This window comes from Aquila chrysaetos, chromosome 10 (assembly GCF_900496995.4).
Source record: "Aquila chrysaetos chrysaetos chromosome 10, bAquChr1.4, whole genome shotgun sequence".
Classification (NCBI taxonomy): domain Eukaryota; kingdom Metazoa; phylum Chordata; class Aves; order Accipitriformes; family Accipitridae; genus Aquila; species Aquila chrysaetos.
Genome location: NC_044013.1, coordinates 41572611 through 41594201, shown reverse-complemented (window position 1 = coordinate 41594201; position 21591 = coordinate 41572611). Strand labels below are relative to the sequence as shown.

Here is a 21591-nt window from a genome sequence, read left to right as displayed (position 1 = left end):
TACCTGCACACAGGGCTTGGGAAGGTCTTTTGTGAGTGGATTGCTCCATCCGTTGGTGTTGAAGTGATCATGACTTGCTGCCCGGGTGGGCTTGTATGTATCTCCTTAGCCAACACCTCCTGGTCACATCCCATCCACTGATGGTTTTCCTGTTTCTCTTTCAAAAGGTGCTTGGACGGGAAGTTTATACCTCCAACAACCAGCTGGGCGGGATCCAGATAATGCACAACAACGGAGTGACACACAGCACTGTGTGTGATGATTTTGAAGGAGTCTACACGATTCTGCAGTGGCTTTCCTACATGCCAAAGGTAATTCCTGGCCCTGCCGGAGTGCAAGGTGCCACTACCTATTCACTTTGTTCATGCGGTTTTGTGGGGTGGGGGGCTCTTTGTATCTGTGGGTTTTTTCTGTGTTAGTATGGTGCCTAGCAAAATGGTTTAGGCTGATGATCAAGGCTGTTAAGCATTATGGTATTGAAGTAAACAAAGTAGATTTTGTCTTAAAGTGCTGCAGGAGCTGGTATGCGGGACAGCCTGGCACTGCATTGGGTACTTTCACATCACTCCCCTGGCATGCTGCCCTCAGTGCTCTGAGCAGCAGGATTTTATGTAAGCAGTGGATTGTCTCTTACTGAAAAGAGTCTAAAAGTTCCCCTCTGAGGCAGTAATTTGTAGGAGTTGATGTATATGTGTAAGCTGCTCTGCAGCCAGGAAGGTAGCAACAAGAACAGGCAGGTCACCTTCCTTCAGGAAAGAGTGCATAGAATGAGTCAGGTGGCCTGGTCACCTTTCAAAAATTAAATTGCAACCCCTCGCTAATGCTGGCTATGCCTGAAGTTCAAGAGCAAATAAAGTACAATGTATGCCAGAAGATGCCAAAGGAGGGTTTAAAAGAGTGTATGGAGCACCTTGGAAGTTTCTTCAGGCTCTTGCCACGGTTCTGGGATCCCTTCAGTTGGAGGGTTGTGTAGTGTAGGGGGAAAGAGGACTCTCACCGAGTCCTTTAGAGCTGGTGTTTGGTGCAAAGCCATGCAGGAGAATTTCTTCCTTCAATATTTCTCTCTTTCCCTTAGAGTGTATACAGCCCTGTTCCTATCCTCAAAGTCAAGGATCCTATAGACAGAACCGTAGAGTTTGTTCCTACCAAGACTCCCTACGATCCTCGCTGGATGCTGGCTGGACGCCCAAATCCAAGTACGTAGATCTTTGGTGGCCAGGGTATGCAATAATGCGTCTTGTTTCAAGACTGTTTGTCAAGGCTTTATGTCTGCAATCCAAATGTATTTCAGAGCTTATAAAGTTATTAATTCTAAACAATTTGAATATAATACACAAAAATAGCATGTAAATTCTGAGTGCTTGAGGACACATACAATTATTAGTTACTTCTATAGAATTTTTTTTTTATGGTTCAGAGGAGAGTCTATATACAAAGGGTCTGTACGCTAAAGGAATCACAGTATTCCTGCAGATCTTGGAGAGTAATTGCATTGGAAACACTGCAAACCACTGAACCACCATGCATGCTTTTGGGGTTGTGCAGCCTGTGTACATACAAGCTGCAAACTGGGTGACCATTATGCCTGCTGTTATTAATGAGTTTGGGGGGCTAAAATGAGATTTGTGATAAACTAAGTTTTCTGTTTTTGGATAATATTTTTTCATCATCTCTCAAGTAATTCATCCAGCTGTCTGAGTGCAGCTAACGCTGGCTTCCAAATCGAGTGACTTCAGATTTTAATTTAGTGGAAGCGTTAAGGAAAGCAGATGATTCCCTGTGATAAGTTAAAGCAGATATCTCCTAGGTGAAAAGTTAAAGCCATTTATTAGAGGAGATATTGCCGTGATATTCTTCAAACTGACGCCCGACACGAGGCCAGAATCTAAACGATCAGCTTTGGGCTCACGATAAAGAGATAATTTTGAAATGGATGGTCACATTTTACAGTGGGGCCACAGAGGCAAGGAATGTAGAACACAGTAATTACAAGTTTGGTCTTGATAAAACACTCTCCATCCTGTTTAAGTCAGCAGAGGTTAGCTTGCTTGGATCTCCACTTTTAATTGGTTTTGGACTTGGGTTTGCAGAAGCAGAGGTGCTTGTTCAGATTAAAGCATTCCTCAGAAGCTGTGTGCCAAGGGGTAAAGCTGGGAGGGATTTTGGTTTTTTTGGTTTGGGTTTTTTTGCAGAGCTTCATGAAGCCCCAGTGGAAAGCAGGTGCCCCCAGAGAGTTGATTTCTGTAATTGTCTGGGTGGGTAGAGTATCTCGATGCCTTGACTTTGGGATATACAGCTTATACAGGCTGGAGGACTGCAGAAAGAGAGCTGTCTGCAAATCTTGTCACTCCCTAATCCAGCATCAGCAGTCAGCCCAAACGGAAGCTCTTCATCGTGGCCTTACCTGTTCACTAGAGTAGGGACCAAGCTGAAATATTGGAAAACCTTCCTGCCATGGTTTTCCTGTCTGGAGAGTGGAAACAGTGCCATGCCACTGCATAGGTCAGCGTAGTGAGGCTTAACTCGTTCCTAGTGTCTTTCATGTCTGCTTAAGAAACACCTGTGGAAAGTGGAGAAATACACTGTAAACTGCCACCCCGCTTCTCGTGGGGGTAATTGTCATCCTGAGAATTTTATTTGAAGGAATATATGTGGATTGTTAGTGAAGTGATATGTTGTTGCACATGGGGGTGGAGAGGTATTGTCAATATTGGAGTTTTTGATACAGGAGGAACCCCAAAGCACTGGCTTTATAAAGGGCAAATAGTACTCGTTCATAGTTAGCATGATCAGGGTAATCAAGCCCTCATACTTCAGTGTAGAAGCTGATTGTCTGCAAGGGTCAGGAAAAGTTTATTTCTCTTAGAACTGCAGAGTCATCTTGGTGATGTTCTCTGGGAACAGTTTGATTTCTCTCAAGCATTAGGAAGCTGCTGCCGCCTTTGGGCAAGAGAATAGGTCTGATAGCATATGGTCTGGTCCAGGATGGTGACTCTTAAAGCACGCTTTAGTTTAGGGAGAGGTGCATCATCTGGTGTCTACTATGGAGCAATTAGGCTTTTGGTATCACAATTCAGTTTTTCTAAAAGAATGTATGAAACATGCTCAGATGTGTTGTCTAGTTTTAAAATATCATAGAAATTTTTACATTTGGTTCCTGAATGTCTTCAGCATTCTTTCTTTAAAGGAAAGATTAGGCAGCATCAAGAAAAAAATGTGAGATAAGTTTTAAAATAGAAATAGACATTTTGAAAAACATCTTTAATGACTTTACTGCCTTTTGACAAATGTTTGTAGTGTCTTGAAAAAAACAGAGTTATTTATTTAAAAGCATGCAAAGTCCCTTTGCTATCCGAACCCCATCGTTTAACAATAAATGATGCTTTTGCTGATAAATTACTGTCTTTATGCAGACTAGCAAATGAAATAAGACATGATGGCTGAAGGCAGACAAATGCTCAGCTGTCTAATGTTCCCTTGTATTATAATCTATTTAAAAATAAATAAATAAAAAGACAGTGCCACATTCTCCAGTTGGCATTTTTAAGCAAGTTTCAGTTGCTCCTTTGATGTTCTCTCCTCTTTCTTCCCTCCCTCCTCTCTCCTCTGATATTTCCATTTTTTTCCCTTCCCTTTAGGTCAAAAAGGACAGTGGCTAAGTGGTTTCTTTGACAATGGCTCTTTCCTGGAGATCATGCAGCCCTGGGCGCAGACAGTTGTGGTTGGTAGAGCAAGGTAAATTCTAAGAGGCATTTTAGACATTTGTAGAAATCAAGTTTTCATTATGCTTTGCGTTTTTCTAGAACATCCTTCGAAATTTGGTGGTTATAAGTAAAAATAAGTCATTACTTGAATAGGATACTTCTTTATCACACGAATGAAGCATGGTCTGATCGTTTCTCCTGTTTTGCTTGGAGGTGACAGCTTTAACATGGACAAAAGCCGAAAAGAGAGATATTGTTAAAACTTATGGCAGACAATATATGCCTCCCTAGGTACACAGTGGCCCAGTGAGGCCTTCCTGCAGCTCTGACTTAGTCGAAGGTACATTACGCCGTTTATTGTTTTGCATTTTATTTGACTTGCAAGAGAAGTTCAGCTAAAAGTAGAGCAAGTTGCAAGAAGCTCTGTGTAGAGAAGAGCTTAGTGTTGAGGTTTGTGTGGAACAACTTGCAACGGTTTCCAAACAAGCACCTGCCACACCTGATCTTAGTTGTTTTTCACGATGCAGAGATGTGCATGATCCAGAGACCTTTGGCAGTCACCTTCCCCCAAGGGGAGTCACTTTCCCTTACCTTGCTGCGAAGTGGCGTCTGTGCAGGATTCTAAAATGTTCCCCATTGCCTCAAGATTTAGATCCCTGCCTTGAAAATATTTGCAGCCTGGGTCATTCCCGGTGTTGCAGGTTCGTGAACTCTCAGAGCTAGCAGGACGAAAAAGCCTGGAAATAGGATCCTGTATTTTGACAGAACGCAAATCAGAGCTGGGCTCAAAACCCCCTCAATCATCTCTTTTCTAGTTTCTTCTTTAGTTTTTTGGCCCCCCCCCAAATGGCACTGTGAGTTTCCTGATCTGACTGTGTACTTCCTCTCAGAATAAAGCCATTTTGAAAGAGTACATTTGTCTCCCCTGAGTTTCCACTACAAGTGCTTGAGCTGTCCAAATGCAGCGTGCTTATCCTTTGTCACTCCTCATTCCTCAGACTACTGCCAGCTCTCCTCTCAAGACCGAGCTTCATACTCTTGCCTCCAGCAGACTCACAGCTCCTAATTGATGTCAGTGTTTTTGGTTAATTGTCAGCCTTTTTTTTTTTTTTTTTTTTCTTAGCAAGTGAGAGGGGAGAAAAAAAACCTGAAGTGCCTGAATGGGATCCTAGAGGCTTCAGGTGTTACACTTAATGAGATACAGTTGTGCCCGTGCATGACGGGTGTTCAGAGTGCCTTAGTTCCTAGCAGAAGTCTGCACCAAAGAAAAATCTTTTATTTACAGACCTTTCACCTCCCGTACTGTCAGTATCACAGTGCCAACAATCTAGAGCCAAATTACCTGATAATGCTTACAATCTTCTGGAAATCCTGTGGCCACCCCTGGGGTCTGACTCCATCAGCCTCTAGCCTTACCAGATTGGTGACTCCAGGACTGACCGTAGTACCAGGATATCCCTGGTGATGCTGTGTTTGATTACCAGAGCCTTCAGTGGGAGGCAGGGAGAGACACCACTGTTCCTGAAACACACAGCACAACTGTGATAGCCACCTAGGCTCCCAGCCAGTATAGCCATGAATCAATGCTGTTTCTTATCTCCATTATGTTGATAGCACACGTGGCCCCAGAATATTTGGCACTGGGAGCTCCCATTTCTCTTTTAGCCTGTTTAAAGCCGCAGCTCTACAGTCTCCCTAATGAGGGTCAGAGAGCCAGAGGTCATGCTATAGAATAGCAAAGCTTATGATATTCACTAGAGCTCATGTGCAACATCTCAGAGGATTGTGTCCATTCTGGACATCTCTAAAACAACCATGAGGAACTCTGTTAATATGTTCATGAAATGCTGCGTAATAACTGAAGGAGGCTTCCAGATACGAGGGTGTGCTCAGCAAAATGTCCCTCTGTTGCTCTTTCTTAAGACTTTCGAGAGTCTTTGATGGGTTTAGAACAGCCTTTGGACTCTCCTAGTGCAGAATGTGATACGGAGAAACATACCCATTTCCTCAGATACGATATCAGGGCAGGAGGAGGAGTCTGTGCTCCAGGCAGAGCAACGCAGTAGTGTGTGGGCTGTGCAAGCCCTGCTGGAGACGAACTGCTGCTGAGCCAAAGGGGCGTTCGTGTGCAGGCGCAGCTCAGCTCTGCCTTCTCGGAGTTTCACGTCTCTGACCGCTGCTGGTCCCAGGGGTCTGAGTGTTATTACCCCTGAAGATCCTTTCCACTCAGAATATTGTCTGATCTTTATACGTTGTTGAGAGGAGCCAAAAATACCTGCTGACTCCACTCCTAATTGTAGCAGGTAACCTTGGGATGTCCTGTGACCTTTTGATACGCTTTGGTATTTTTATCTGCCATCCGTGACACTCTAAAGTTTTATCTCACAACATCCTATAATTATTTAAAGGCTTTTAGGTTAAGCAGTATACCGGGGGGTGAGGAGGAGGGGGAAATCAATGATTTGGCAAAGCTAGAAGGTCTCTGTCCAGGCCCATGATCAGCTTCACTTGCAGTTCCTTTCTTCTGACAAATTCCAAGTTGCTTTGGACTCTCACATACAGGTATATATAATACAAATGAAACTGACTTCTTTCAAAAGCAGTGGCATTTTGAAAAAACAAATAGGAATGTATTCTTCTGGGATTGTTACTGTAAGTGCTGCCAAAACTCATCTTTTGTATGTATGTTTGGAATATGTGTGCTGTTGGCTGTAAATTGTCTTTTATTATTCTATGGCAACTTGTCCAGGGACACACTATAAAACAAGATGTAGCATCTTCATGTGCTAGCCTGATAAAATTTATATGAAGTATAATGGAAAACAGAAGTTGTTTTGAGCTGTTTTCAAGTTCAATAAATAACTGTAATACTTGGATAAAGATGTTCTTTATTAGGTCACATGGGCCCTAATATAGAAGTTATAAGTTACCGATTTAAGACGGCTTCTGCAATTACGGGTTTCTAGGCAGACTCTTAATCATAGTGAATGGGAATATTTTCAACCCCCTAGTGCACATAGGCCTTGTCGCTTTTTCTGCCTGCAGTGCATGTCATCCAGCTTGAGGTGGTTAAGGAGAGAGTGTAGGCTCTGCTGGGACTCCCATCCTGGGAGTAAGCAGTTGTCATCACAAGCAAGATGCCTTTTGTGTAAAGGAGCGGTTAGATGCTGTGGAAAGTGGAGCTGAGCATCCTCCCTGGTGTCTACACTCCCTGCCCATCCCTCTGTCCCTGCACCCTTCCCACCCTTGCAGTCGTCCTGCAGGCAGAGGGTCTGGGGAGGAGATAGACAGGCAAACCCAAACCTTTTACCCATCATTCACCCTAACTCTTGGGAGAGGGAGTTTTTGTAAGCAGTGAAGGTTTAGGGTGGCTGAGACATCAGCATTGCTTAGAGACACAGCCTGTGGATGTACTTAATCAGCTGACAGTGCTTGTGAAAGCAGGGCTTTGGAAGCCTTGGGTCTTCATGTCTATTTTTTGTGGTCAAGACCATCAGTATCAAAACCTTGTAGTGGCAGGTGAAGGGTGGTGGAGATGTAGCTATATTGTTCAAAATTTGGGCTTTGGTTTATTCTATTTAATTTTTAGTGAGGTATGTGCTACTTTTTAGAACTAGATTTTGCTTTGAGAACTGTGACTTCTACTCTGCAATTCTCCATCCACATGCCTAAACTCTTCAAAAAGGCCAAAATGCTTCTTCCGCCATTTGCTTGCATTATTTGTCTCTCTTGAGTATTTTGAAGCAAATTGGAAAAAATGTCTAGCTGTATAACAGTAGAAATACGAATTTTGATTTGTCTCGCATGTTACCAGGCTGGGAGGAATACCTGTAGGAGTAGTTGCCGTAGAAACAAGAACAGTGGAGCTCAGCATCCCTGCTGATCCTGCAAACCTGGACTCTGAGGCTAAGGTAGGTTGAACGTGTGCTTGGTCGCTTGTCTGTCCTCTACAAATGTCTCTGTGGAAAGAGCACTTGTTTTGGTGGGATTTTTTTCCCCAAATATGGGACAAAAAGTATAGCCATTCCTTGGTGAGGTGCTAATGCACGGCAGTTGCTGGGAGGAGCGAATGGATACTTGTGTTGGCCATTCGTACAGGAGACGCATTCCCCAGCAGTCCTGCTTCTCTTATGACTTAGGTGAGGTGCAGGGACTAGGGCCCAGGACACCTGGCAAGCAAAAATCATTTCCCTGTTCTCTTGCTGTGACCATAGCATTTCACGGTCTTTTTGCTCTGACATTTTGCTTTTCTCCTGCCTGATTTCACAGCTCTGGCCCTACATCATCTCTTCGGAGTTTTCTCCTTTGCATATCCTTTTCTCTCTCTTCTCCTTCACCTCCTTGCAGGAGTCATAGTGTCAGGCTTTCCATACTGTCTCTCTACTTCTTCTTAGCTAAATCAGTGGGAGCACTCCTGTTGATGTTGGTGACAAAAGGATTGTCCCAATTTTTCTGTGGGCACGCATATCCTAAGCATTTCAAGCGCTGCGTTCCTCATTGTTAATTCCACGTCACAGCTCTTGTTGCATGTATTTCTGTTTTTATGCCAACTCTTATGTTAATGTGTTTCAAGGCTGAATAATCTTTTTTTATTCCCAACAGATAATCCAGCAGGCTGGTCAGGTGTGGCTCCCTGACTCTGCCTTTAAGACTGCGCAGGCTATCAATGATTTTAACAGAGAAGGGCTGCCTCTGATGGTCTTTGCTAACTGGAGAGGCTTCTCTGGTGGAATGAAAGGTAACCATTAATTTGGATCCCCTTTTGGTGTTGTCCTGTAGAATGGCTTGTCTTTTACTGCTCAGGGCACCGCTGCTGTTTGCCGCTGTGCCATACCCAGTGGCACTAGCTCTACTGGTTTAGCATCCTGAAGCAGTTCTCTGGGGACAGACCAGCAGTGGGAGTGTGTGGCAAGGGACAAAAGTAGGTTCTGTCTTTGGGCAGCAGCTAGCTATTAGATTGGCTTAACTGCGGTGACAACTTGTACCCATAAACTTGCAGGGTGGACCTGCTTCACCCATCTCTGATGCAGCCTGCATCCAGCCCCCCTCTTTCATGGCAAGTATGTGACCTCCCTTAGAAGTGCTAATAAGGGGATACTTTTCTAGGCCTACCAGAGTGTTTGGACATGTCAGCCCTCTGAAATCATGGCAATGCTCTTCCTGGCTCTCCTGAAAGTCAGTCACAATCATTGCACAACCAGCTAGAGGAAAGGGACACTCTATCCTGCAGTACCTGTGGTGACAAAGGGTTTCATTCCTCTCCTCCCCGCATGTGTCTTGTTTTTAATAGGCATGTAGTGGGAATAACATAGAATATGCAAGGTGCAAATTTACTATCAAGTTCTTTTCAAAATATGCAATGCAACTGTATTTTTAGATGTGCCCTCATACACAGTTATAGGAACTGGCCAGATCATAGAATCATAGAATCATTTAGGTTGAAAAAGACCTTGAAGATCATCGAGTCAAACCGAGTCTCATCCACAGTAAGAACAGGTAATTGGATGTTAACAGTTGTCTGGTTGCTAACAAAATTTACAGCTGCCAACCTGACCTAGTTAAACAGTAATCTCAGGAAACCCCTTCTGCTTGGAAAGCTTTATATCCTTCTGCCTCAGCTTAAAAGTGGGGCTGGATAAGCCAACAATATTGCCTATCGAAAATGTTTAGGCATATTCTGTCAACATTGTCTCATTGATTTTTTCCCAATGTAATGTTGTCCTATCAAGGACTGTCTCCCAGCTGACTCTTTTGGTGGTAGTTATGTTCAGAGGAAGTGAACAGTTGTAAAACTGCACAGTTAATACACCGGCAGTTACGTTTTTGCACCACATATTGCTACTTTAAATTTTGTGAAGTGCCAAGGATGTGAGATTGATACTATGAAATTTAAATAAGTAAAAGATTAGGGACTCTTACCTGCATGTGTCAGTTGACAAACACAGAAGAAAAGTTACAGATGCACTAACGTGGTGAAAGTTCCTGCTCTGGAAAGACTCACAGGGTGATAAAGGCTGTCTTGCTCTTCTGTCTCATTAGCAGGGGAGAAAGCAATGCCATTGAGTTTGCAGATGCAAAGATGGAAGATGGCAAAATTCTTTCCTCTGGAAAATACCTGTTACCTTTCAGGATGGTTTGTGCTCCATGTGCTGCTACTGCACTCCCTTTGTGACTTGCTTTCCCTACCGCACAACTTACGGGGAAGTTGTTGATGTAACTTTACCAAGCATTCGTTAAATATTATTTTGCCTTGTTATGTTGCAAGATCTGCCGGCTTTGCCAGTGCCCTTTGCTGGGTTCCACAGAAAATGAGTTTAGCTTTGGAGTTGGGACCAGAAGCCCAAGGAGGAGAAGGCACTACAAGGATGCTAATATTTGTATTGCATATCTCCACTTACTCCGCCCCAGCTGGTAGCAGGAGGAGGAGAGAGCAGCCACAGAGGAGAGAAGAGCAGAGCCATTGCAGTTTGCACCTTGGTCCGTGCATTTTCCTGCATCTTGTTTGCTGTTGGGGCCTGCATAGCAAGCGTTGGTCTCTCCTGACACACTCTGTGTTCCTTGGGGAGTTGTTCACAGTTTTGGTTTCAGTGCTGGCTGGGGATTATGCAGGGAGGGAAAATAAACAATTATGCCACCCCTCAGTGCACACAAACACACTGCCAGGAGCCGACTGCACTGTGGGTAAAATGACTCCAAAATTGTGTGTAATGAGTAGGAAAAGATTAGAGACAGCTCTTGCTATGCTGAAAATTGACATTAGTGGAAGGGGGAAAAAAAAAAAAAGAGAGAAAAAAACACCCCCTCTTTCCTCATCGGCCTAGGAGGTCTAATTCAAGCCATAAAATAAATAAATAAATAACATAAATAAAGGCATATCGCAATGGTATTGGTGGTTTCCCCAATGAGCTCTATCTGGCCAGAAGGCTATTCAGCATAATGCAAAATTAAATTATAAAAACTGGCTTGAATATTTAGATGGAGGAGCCATTTGGAAGTGGTTTATTTAGGCGAACCGGCAGTGACCCACAACGGGGAGACATCAAGCGTGAAATTTACTGGAAATTAGCACCAGGGTCTTGGACTCGGCATGAATAGTTTGATAGCATGCAAATCCCCGCGACATTAAACTGCAGCGCTGCTTGTGCTACAGGGTCACTCGCAGTTGGCTTTTCATGTTTTACTTATTATTTTTTCCTGGGACAGGTTATAAATAACAATAAAAAAAATTCCAGCAGAATGAAAAGGCTGTTTTAAATCTCTGATTACCTGGATGTTGAATGACGGTATTGCTTGTGTGTAATGGGTTTATGAGGGACATTATGTGTCTGCAGCCAATATATGCCTGGTGTTTACCTTCAGGTCCTATCTGATAATCCAGCCAAGCTGATGAGATCCGTTCCAGCTTTGGAGGTTCAGGGCACGCTGCCCGACACTATGGAAATGCAAAAAGCGGTCTGCAGCCTTTCGAGCATGCTTGATGCATCTGACTGCCAATATTTACACATACAGTGTAATGATAACAGCTTCCAGCAGATTTCATGTCTATGTGTAGTAGACGCTGATGCACACTGCAGCTGAGCAGGCAGGCAGAGAATGGGAAAGTGTGCTGCGAACACTGTCTGCCCTACTGAATAATGAACAACACTGCTTTTCCTAGAGGACTTCTGCAGCATTTCTGTCTTACAAGTGGCTCATTATGCTGAGGATTAAATTTGGCCCACAAATACAATATTTAATTTTAATTTTTCCATTCTCAACATAAGCAACTTCTTTTCAAAGAACAGTTGTGCAAACACCTGCTCTTAAAATGTGTGTGGTGTTCTTTGCTGCATGGAAGCAACTAGGTTTTGTTTTAAACATAGTAAGTGTGTTAGTTACAGTATTAACAGTTTATAAAGTCTGCACCGTACCACGGCACTACGGCTCAAGCACAGAGCAGTGGGCACCATTGAGACCTGGCATCATTTACCACCTGGAGCAGTTAAATTTGGTGCACTGTTTTCCATTGTAAGAGTGGAGAATGCAGGAAAACTGCAAATAAGAGGCAGTTGTCACAGTGTGGCAAATGTTTCATAGTTTCACACTCAAATACAATATTAACGTAAATCAGGGAGGTTGTGTGTTCTGGTGATTGGGTATGGGGACTGCAGGCAGGTGTCTTGGGTTCTCTTTGCAGTATTTTTATGATCTTCGTCAACTCTACTTATATTTTACCTCTTAAAAATACACATTCTTTAAGAGTCCCCATTTTGCTGAAGTGGTAAGTGTAGGCAAATTGAACAGTTGAGATGGCGGGAGGGGAAAACTGTGCAGAAGAGCAGGAGCCCTTCCATAGCCTGTGGATGCTGTGGTTCCCCTTGGCTCGTCTCTGGAGCTGTGCGTGGCACCATGGGGACCCTTCGGCGGTGGCAGTCAGGTTGATTGTCTCTTCCTTATTTGAGCAAAATTTGGTCTCTGTTAGTAGAAGCAGTTACCATAAGAAAAGGGGAAATCCTCTACAGCAGGAGTTTACAGCCAGATCTGAAAGTATTAAGGTGTATCTGTAGCCCAAGAGTGCAGCAGCAGGTCCATTGACCTCAGTGGAAGTTTTGAGCATGCAAGAGAAGCCAGCAGTTGGTGTAAATCCATATACAAAATATTAAACTAAGGCTGCTGGGACGTTCCAGGAAAATGAAGTGCTGTATTGCAGGATCCCAAAAGGAGTAACTGTGTACAGAACTGCATAGCGGTAAAGTTCATGCTTTGGGCTAGCTTTGACAGTCTGATCCTGAAAGTATTGTAGGCACAGAAATACTTCCCTGACCTTGCTGATGCCACCTGGTAAACCTGAAAGAGATTTGGAGCTATGCACAGAAAGCGTCAAGTTTCTCTCAATTTCTCTGCTCCTTCTCCCTCTGCCTTGTTCAAACAAGTAGCACTTCTTTTTTTCTACACTTAACCTGAGTAAAATATATACCCTTGGCAGGAGTGAAAAATGTATTGCTAATTACGCAATTATTTTATTATGTAGCACCAGTAAAAAATGTCTAGTAAAGAATTAATTCAGTTAAAATAATTTGAATCAAGCAATTATTTTCTTAACACTAGAATTAGCTGAAAGTACTTCAAGTGGTTTATTACTTGCACTACATAATAAAATAATTGTGTAATTAGTAATAAATTTGTCACCCCTTTTGAGGTCTTTTTCTTTGCTCAGGACAAAGGAAAAGGTTGGAGTTTTGTTTGGTTCTCAGTCCCCACTGTCTCTGCCAGAATTTATGTTTATTTGCAATTAGAGGAAATAAATTGTTCTTCTCTTCATCAGCATTTGACATTTCTTAAATAACATGAAACTCCTTTTCTTGGATACTTGGACAATGACCTTGCAAATGAACCGGAGAGATCACATCAGTGTCTATGGTACTTATATATATATATACACATACACACACACACAAACAAACTTTATATACACCTCTCTTGCTTGCTCTATATATGTTAGTGTTTGTATATATATGTAAGAGCATGTGTGTGTGTGTATTTCCCAATGAGTTAAGTGCTTAAGTATGTTCATGTTAATACTGAACATTAAACTGGGGTTGGCTGGAGTCTCTTTCTTCCCTGGAAATGATGGCTTTCTGAAATGATTGTAAGGATTTTAGATGAATAAAAGCATCTCAGTCTTTTAAGACTGTGACTGAAGGCCAGCATGTATGTGTGGTACGTATGTGCAACCCACTTAGTTTGTCTGCTCTGTACACTGCTATTTTAATGGCCAGAAAAAATTAGGCGAACTGGGAGGCACTAAGCAAAGAACAAAAATGTTGAAGGGGATTGAAAATACTGTCCTGGGAGACATGAGAAATGAATACCTATAGTGTGTGTAAGGAAAAAAAAACTGAAAAGCCTACTGCTATTTATAGCAAGCCCGAAGGAGTGAAGAGATTATGTAGGGTGATGCAAGGAGTAGTAGTATGAAATTAATGGGGATGGGCAAGGAGGGGAAGTTTGGCTGAATACTGAGGAAAATTTCATCTATTTGGCTGTGGAAGCGTTCCTAAAGAAGTAGTAGATTTATTGTTTGGGATTTCTAAACGAAAGCTTTAAAAGGCACTGGAAAAGAAACGTAGGATACAGTCCTGTGTGAACAAAGAGATGGACTAGATGATCCTAATAAGCATTTTTCATTTCTTGTATCTTTGATTTGATACTTCTATATATAATTATATGTAACAAAATATATATATTCGAGGTTGCCTGTTTCCATTACAAACTATATCCAATATAAACTATATAATCTCATATAAATTCTTCCGCCTTCCTTTTTCCTCTTTTATTTAAATCACCTTTGGGGCTGATATGTTCAATGTACTGTCTTTACACAGTGGAGTTGTTCTTATTAATTTTGAGCAAAATGCCTTAAATTTTAATGCAAGAAGAAAAGAATGCTGTTTCACGTCCTCCGCACACACTAATTTTTATAAAGATATGTAAAAGGCCTGCTGCTGTTAGGTGTGCCATGCACGTTACATGAATCATGATACAGGTCCATGCTAGTAAGTCTGAAATTGGGCAGCTGCACTCCTATTGAGTACAGAAATGCCTGGCCTCACTTCCCGAACTGCTGTAATACTCATTGCTTGGCTGGGAAGTAAGGGATGGATTATCTCCAGGACATGTGGTGTAGGTGTGAACTGAGGACCCTGCGGTCCATGTTTCGTGAATAGATGTGGTTACGTGGGAAGTAACTGGACCAGGTCTCCGGAGTGGGGTCCGGTGTCTGGGAGCAGGACCGATGTGGGAACATCTCCTTTCTCAGTCTGTTTTGTCCAGGTCCAGATAACGCCAGCCAGAGCTTGCATTATGGTAGCAGGAGGTGGTTAGAAGAGCTGAATAGCTGTGGTTTTTTTCCAGCTTGACCAAGCGTGGCAGGGCTGAGGCACTGACATGCAGCGACTTCAAGCGCTGTGTCCTTTTTCTGCAGACATGTATGACCAAGTGCTCAAGTTTGGTGCCTACATTGTGGACGGTCTGAGAGAGTATCGTCAACCCGTGCTTATTTACATCCCACCGCAAGCGGAGCTGAGAGGAGGATCCTGGGCTGTGATCGACCCTACCATTAATCCTCGTCATATGGAGATGTATGCAGACCGAGAAAGCAGGTATGGCACCTTTCTCCTCCCTCTGTAACCACCTGGTTTGAGGTATAATTACCTGGCTGAGTGAGAAGCTCTCAGTTAAGAGTGTGGCAGTTTGTTACTGAAAGGGACTGACCACTTTCTAGTTATAACTCGTGTCTTGGAGGAGTTTGCTGTGTAGTGATCACGGCTAGGACAACTCGGATAGTCTCCTGACTCAGACTTAGATGGGAGTAATTTCTGCAGCCATTCAGAGCCAGCCTCTGGGAAGGTTCATTACTAACATTCACAAAGCACAGCAAGGTATTGGTGCTTAGGATTTTCTTACCGTTCTGGTGTTGCCACATACTGCTTTGTGCTTTGAAACAAGTGCCTTTGTATACAATTTTGCAAATTAAGTAAGTGTAAATAAGTGTGTACTTTAAAATCCCTGAGTGTTGTACTATCTGTCATATGGGCACTTGGGTAGTTGCACCTTTTTAATTAAATACAACTTGCGTAAGTGAAGTTCTAGTTACTGGTGGTTCAGGATATAAAACTACAGGCAAACTCTTGAAGCAGTTTTTAAAAAATAATTTAAAGACTCTATAAAATATAGAGATACTGAATCATTTGAAGGAAAAAGCCAGCCCTACCTGGGCTATCTGTAGCAGGTAGAAGGAAGGTGTGTGGAAGGACAGCATGAATATTGTGCTATCAGGGTGTCCTCTCAACTCCTACCATCTCAGCAGGGCAAAATTCCTGGGCAGCTGCTCCAGGGGAAGTAAAAAAAGCGTACGTGTGGAGGAGTTGAGAAGATGCCCTTTCCAGATGCACATTTCCCTTGCCCTTCCCAGCTGAATTTTGCTCCTGATGGCACGTTTGCCTCTCTCTCTGTTCTAAAAAAGCAAGACAGAGAGACCTGTGGTCTGTTGGCCTCAGTATTTCCTGTGTCTTTGAGCAAACTTTGTCTAATCTTTGCCTCCTGGAAGATAGAAGTTCTTGCTGTTCTTTTTCTACTTAGAAATGTGGAGCCTGTTTGCTTCACAGTCAGACACAGTGTGAGCAGGATTTCTACAAACTCCTTCCCCCACCAAGTGTTTTTCGGGGTGCGTGCAGGAACAACTCCCTCGCGCTGCTTCTGCCCCATACCTTTCTAGGATGCCGGCAGTGTGAGCTCACCTTGTGGAAATCTCAAGCCAGCTCCCCACCTTGCAAGACATCGGGAAGGACTGTGTGTGGTTTGCAGAGCTGTAGTTGGACTCCAGAGGTCTTGAGCTCCAGTAGCCAACAAAGAGATTATTTTGCAAAATATGTCATTCTGTCCCTAAGTACCGTTACGCATTTGTAATAATTCTCATTGCTGTTGCTGTTCCATAACCCTCAGTGCTGACCTTCCTCCTAGACATTACTCCCCCCTCACACTTAAAGACTGAAGTGATTTTATTTACCAAGCCCAAGTTTCAAATCACGTGCTCCTCTGTCTTTGACCTGGGAAGTGGGCAGGATCTCTAATGAAAATGGCTCTTTAATTGGTTTGTTTCATAAAGCTTACCTACCTTTTGAAAGAGCTTTCAGGTCACAGCTTAAAAGAGACTGCTGAAGAGCATTGCTTGTACCAGGCTGTACTATATACTGTTGGATAGACGTGTTTCTGTGAAGCCTGGTGTGCATTTGTGGCATTGGATAAATAATAGCTAAGATTCTTTCTTTCTTGTTCTCTCTTTCTCTCTGTTTTGTCTCCCTCCCCCCCCTTCTCTTCTCTTCTCTTTTTTACATACTTTCTAGATAACATTGAACCATTCCATTTTGTGTTTCCCCTTGTCTGATGACCTGAAAGTGCCTTTCTTTTCTCTTTTCCCGTCACTGATCAGAGGAGGAATCCTGGAACCAGAGGGGACGGTAGAAATCAAATTCCGCAGGAAGGATCTGGTGAAGACGATGAGGCGAGTGGACCCGGTCTACATCCGCCTGGCAGAGCGGCTAGGTACGTCTGCGCGGGGGCTGGCGGAGCAGTGATCCGTTCAGCTGGTGGCTAATGAATGTGTTTATAGACCTTAAAAAGGGGCACTGAGGCATTTTATCAAATTCATGATAATTTTTATTTACTGTCATCTAACTTGGGAAGAAAACCAGATGAGACAAGCTGCATGTATGTACATGCGAGAGAGATGATATTCATGTGCATTTAGTGTACCTAGGGTGTGTGTAATCTAGTGTCTTTTCAAACTGATTTTTTTTTTTTATTATTATTGAATGGGTCTTAACAGACACTTACTACAGATGGTTGAGTCTAGTTTCCATCTCAGCAATTGCTTAGCTCACTAAAAGCTCATGGGCCAAAACTTAAGCTGGTGTCGTTTGGCATAACTAAGAATTTGGTCAAAGACATTTTGGGCTGCTGGTCTATAACTGTGTGTCTGAGGTAGTTTTGAGTAATGATACCTGTCTGCTCTTCAGTTTCAAGAAAATAAAAAGTATTGTTCACCTCCTCAGTAAAATACGGGGTGATGTGCAGTGCTCAGTGGCTAGCACGTCACTGTGTGTTGGATTATTATGGTGCCTTTCGCTCCAAATGATCCCAGCGCTTGGTGTACTCCCAACAACCCAAAACACAGAGTGTTCAGCAAAATGCACTTAATATCAGATATGTACTCTCTCAGGGGAATAGACTCTTTAAAGAGTTCTTTACTAGCTCTTACTGTAAGAGTATAATCTCACAGAGCCTCTTTTTACCTCCAAAATTGACTACATTTCAGTAGTGGAGGAAGCATGCTACATGGATATGGTTTGAATTTATAAAGCCTTTTGGGATCCTTCAGGAGGAAAAGTGTTCTGCAAATGACTGATAAATCGTGGCTATTGCTGCAGTTACATTTTATTATTTGGCTTTTTTTAATTTATGGCAGTGCAACAATTTATGTACAAAACAACCATTCTGATATGCCTTGGGAAGCAAATAATAATTGTAAAGGGTGTGGGGAGTGTTAAGCATCAGACTGCTGAAAACCAGGTTCTTACTGATGTCTTTGACAGCATCAAAGACATTTTCTCTCTTTTTTTAATGATAGTATTTTGACACTCTCTTTGTTTTCTCTCACTGTGCCAATTGCTTTCTGGGCAAGAAGCCGGTTAGCAGGTGTTTGAGTTTTGCAGACCAGCACAAGGCAGCAGTTTTATCTGAGTTCAGGTCTTGCTCATGTACATTATGTGTTACTGCATGAGGGAGTGGACACAGATACCCGGATGGATGGATGTGTTGTTCTGTCTGCCTGTGTCTGTTGGAATTAAAAAAACAGTTTTAATGTTTGTAGTCCCGGCAAGGAGATTCTTTTCAGAAAACCTTGCTTTTGGCCTATGTTAGACTTGACAGTGTCCCTTCAGGAGCAAACGGATAGTGTGACTACACCAAATCGTGGAGACCCAGCAGAGGGTCCCAAGAAATGCTCTCCTAAGGTGTTTCACCCTTCACAGTTTAAAGGCTGCAGTCGAGTTCCTTACGCAGTCAGGGCTCACAGCTGCGGCTCCTGCAGGTGTTGGACCTCCACGTCCTATGCAGGAGAGCTGCCGCTCTGGTGCGCAGGTCTCCAAGGGCAGAGAAATCAGATGTGTGGTTAGAGAAGGCAATATGCTGAGCAGTCAGCTCAGGTCCATGCAGATAAATGGCACTACGGCAGGAGCACAGTTTCTGAGAGTATTTACCTTCGCCCCGCCGTAAAAAGCACCGGCTGTGCCGATGAACAAACCAACCTACTGCCTCTGCAAAGAAACGGTGTCTTCTGTGCGGCGAGTGCTGGATGAATCCTTTCCCAGGAGCGGAGTTGCTGGCTGCAGACAAAGAGGGCTGCTGGAGTGTTCAAATCCTGAAGTGGTGGAAGAAGGGGGGGAGCAGAGCAACGCCAGTTTAGTCACTGTTGGGTGGCCCCTCCAGAGGGTCCGTCACCCTGGGGTGGGTGCGGGACGCCTGCCGAGCACCCTTGAATCACACCGGTGGGACCTGCACCAGCATCACTGGAAAAAAATACAGGGAGAAAGAGGGGATACGGTTTTCTGCCAACAGCCTCAAAAATCCAACGCTGCGCTATGTGAGGAGGCAGGAGCCTGTTCAGGGCTTTTTTCCCCTCTTCCTCTACGGGGTAATTACTCCCAGCAAACTCCATACACTTTAATTAAAATGACTGCAACACAAGAGCAAGTCACTTACAACTGTACATACAGAGAGCTCTAAAAGCTTCAGTCACTGATAAGCATCTCACTTAGATGGCTCGTAATTGCTCCCAACATCGGGCGATCATTGCTGTTGTTTTGCCACTAATTCCGTACCATAGCAGGAAAGCCAAGATTGCAGGACACAGTGAATTGCATAATTTTTTTTTTTTTGCTGGTTTTCTTTCTGGCCAATTTAAAATTTGTCAAAGTCGGTCTTCTTCTGGATCACTGCCCTTTGATATTTCGCGCACTCCATTTGCCACAAACAAGCCGCAGGGCCGCAGTTCATGCTGACTCCAGCAGAAGCAGAGAAAGCTCCATTTATCTTACACTGCCTGCTGAATTCTTACTCATTAGCTGGGGGTTCACTGCCTCTCTTTAACCCCTGAATGGCTGTCATCCCTCCCTGGAGCTGCTGAATAGCGGGGAAAAGGGAGATGCTCTCAAACGTGTGCCTGTTGCGGAGGGGTGGGGAAGCAGGGCGACGCTGGTCTCATTCCAGGCGTCTTGAGACACTGGGGTTGGACTTGCAATTGGGGAGTGTGAGAGCAGAGAAGGCTGGCAGATATTGAATAATTTGACATAAATCTGTTCATTATCAATTCTCCAGCACTATTGCTGAAATGTTTATTAGCCCCATGTTTTATTAAAATGTCACTCAGAGTTGTGCTATTACAAACCAGCAAACAGTGCGGAGCAAAGGGCAAGGAAAGAAAGGATAGCCCTTATCCTGCCCAAGAGCACGTTTCCACACTGAGTAGGTGTGCAAGGAGAACGGTGATTGCCTAGAAATGTAGGAGCGATTCAGACTGCAAGCCTCAGGCCGTAGTTAAAAATACAGAGATTCAATTTTATTTTATTTATTTATTAAGAATTAGAGTAAAACATGTATGAGTGGAATAAAAATTAGCTTTGTCATGCAGATTCTGGGCGTGTAATGTGTCAGGTGCACAGTGTAATGTATGCAAAAATTTGGTGGAATATGAATGAAAGGAATGGCAAAATGGCTCCAGTTAGAACGAGATTGTATATTACATTTTCACATTTCTCCTATCAGGTATTTATCTCATAGTAAAAGGGAAGCATCTGTTCATCACCTGATATATGTCATAATAGTGGGAATATCCTCTTCAGCTGATCCTACGAAATGGTTGCCCGTGTGCTGGCATGCATCTTTAATTTTATGTGAAATTATACGCCCATTTTGCATTTGCCTGTATACACTGTACAAGGTCCAAGAGGGTGGGGAGCATACAGCTCCACATGTACAGCAGCACTTTGGGAAGTGGGAGGCAGTGGTTGTTTTCTGCACAAACTCCAATACTGTAGACAGCCCTCAACTTCCCACAGGTAATATTACCACTCAGTCTGTGCTGCTGGCTTCTGACTTGCTTCGCACTTTATTAGGCTAAAGAGTGTACAAAACTCTTCTTAAATTTCCAAATAATGAGTGAACACTCAAGCATTGAACCCATAACTCCACTTTAGCATAGCAGTTTCTCTCTGAAAATAAGGGTGCCGGGGTGTGGTACCAGAATTGAACCCGCAGGTCCCTCCTGGCCCCGACTGTACTACCTGGTGAGGACTTTGCTGGTCACCTGGGGACAGCCCTGACACAGCCTTGGTTTTTGAGTGGCTGAAAACTTCCATCCTGTGACCTGTCTCCTTCCAAGCTTTGGCTTAGAAAGTTAGATTGCAGCTTTAAAGTCTAGTAATTCTTTTCGGGGAGGGAGGCGGTTGGTTTGTTCAGTGTTGTAATTAATCAAAATGCCGGCTGTTTTCTTGAGCAACAACTAAGAAAAACGCTGCTGTTGTGATTCCATCTCTCATGAAGTCTTGGACAAATGCATTCAGTGCGGTTGTAACTTTGTCTTTTTAGGCGATGGTGATTTCCAGTAACTGCTTCTATATGCAAGTGCTGCTGCATTTAAATTGTTCTTAATTCACAATCATGAGTCTAGAAGAGCAAGTACTGCTTTCTGTCAGCTCCTTCGTGACAATTGGCATCTTGAATATCCTCCCAGGAGGGCTGTATATGTTTCCCCCAAAATAGGAATTTTTTGGAATTACCTACCTGCCACAATTTGCCCGTTTGCTCTGATGTCAATATGAGGCCTTAGGAGCAAAAGTTGGAAAGGACTAGAGTGGCACATCACATGGTGCAGCCGTACAAGGATATTTCAAGCCCGTGTCATGAGCATGTGTGACCTTCACTGCTATTTCATAGTGCACCTTTATAACATAAATCCTACTGAATATTTAGTGAAGCAATTACAAGCAGTCTCATTTACAGAAACAAGCGACAATCCAAAAATGCCTGTCTCTCCAGGGACGTGAGTGGCTCTGAGTGACCTTCCTTCTCCCCTCTGGAGCGGCTCCCTCCAGCTGGGGTGGGAGATGTGTTGTCTGGACAGCCTGGATGCGGTTGGCATTCTTGCTGCCTTTGCTGAATTTTTGTCTGGCAAGAGCTTTGTTAAAGGCAGAGGAAAAGATGGTGAGATTCAGGTAGGAGGATTATTGTTGCAGGTGTGGAAATTAGATGGAGCAGTCATAACCATTATGTTAAAATCGACATTTAATTA

General features: G+C 43.4%; 1 protein-coding gene across 9 annotated transcripts in view; it reads left to right on the top strand.

Annotated features, from left to right (window-relative positions):
* ACACA (acetyl-CoA carboxylase alpha) overlaps positions 1–21591 on the top strand; it is a 140991-nt gene that overhangs the window by 105673 nt on the left and 13727 nt on the right. For 8 of the 9 annotated variants that reach the window (XM_041126817.1, XM_041126820.1, XM_030028210.1 and 5 more), the window contains 7 exons: positions 168–311; positions 1076–1196; positions 3639–3735; positions 7519–7615; positions 8307–8442; positions 14668–14845; positions 16675–16787. In XM_041126817.1, coding sequence (XP_040982751.1) covers positions 168–311; positions 1076–1196; positions 3639–3735; positions 7519–7615; positions 8307–8442; positions 14668–14845; positions 16675–16787 — 886 coding nt within the window. Of the gene's footprint in view, positions 1–167; positions 312–1075; positions 1197–3638; positions 3736–7518; positions 7616–8306; positions 8443–14667; positions 14846–16588; positions 16788–21591 lie in introns of those variants that run through there. The other variant, XM_041126821.1, reaches the window with a different exon arrangement.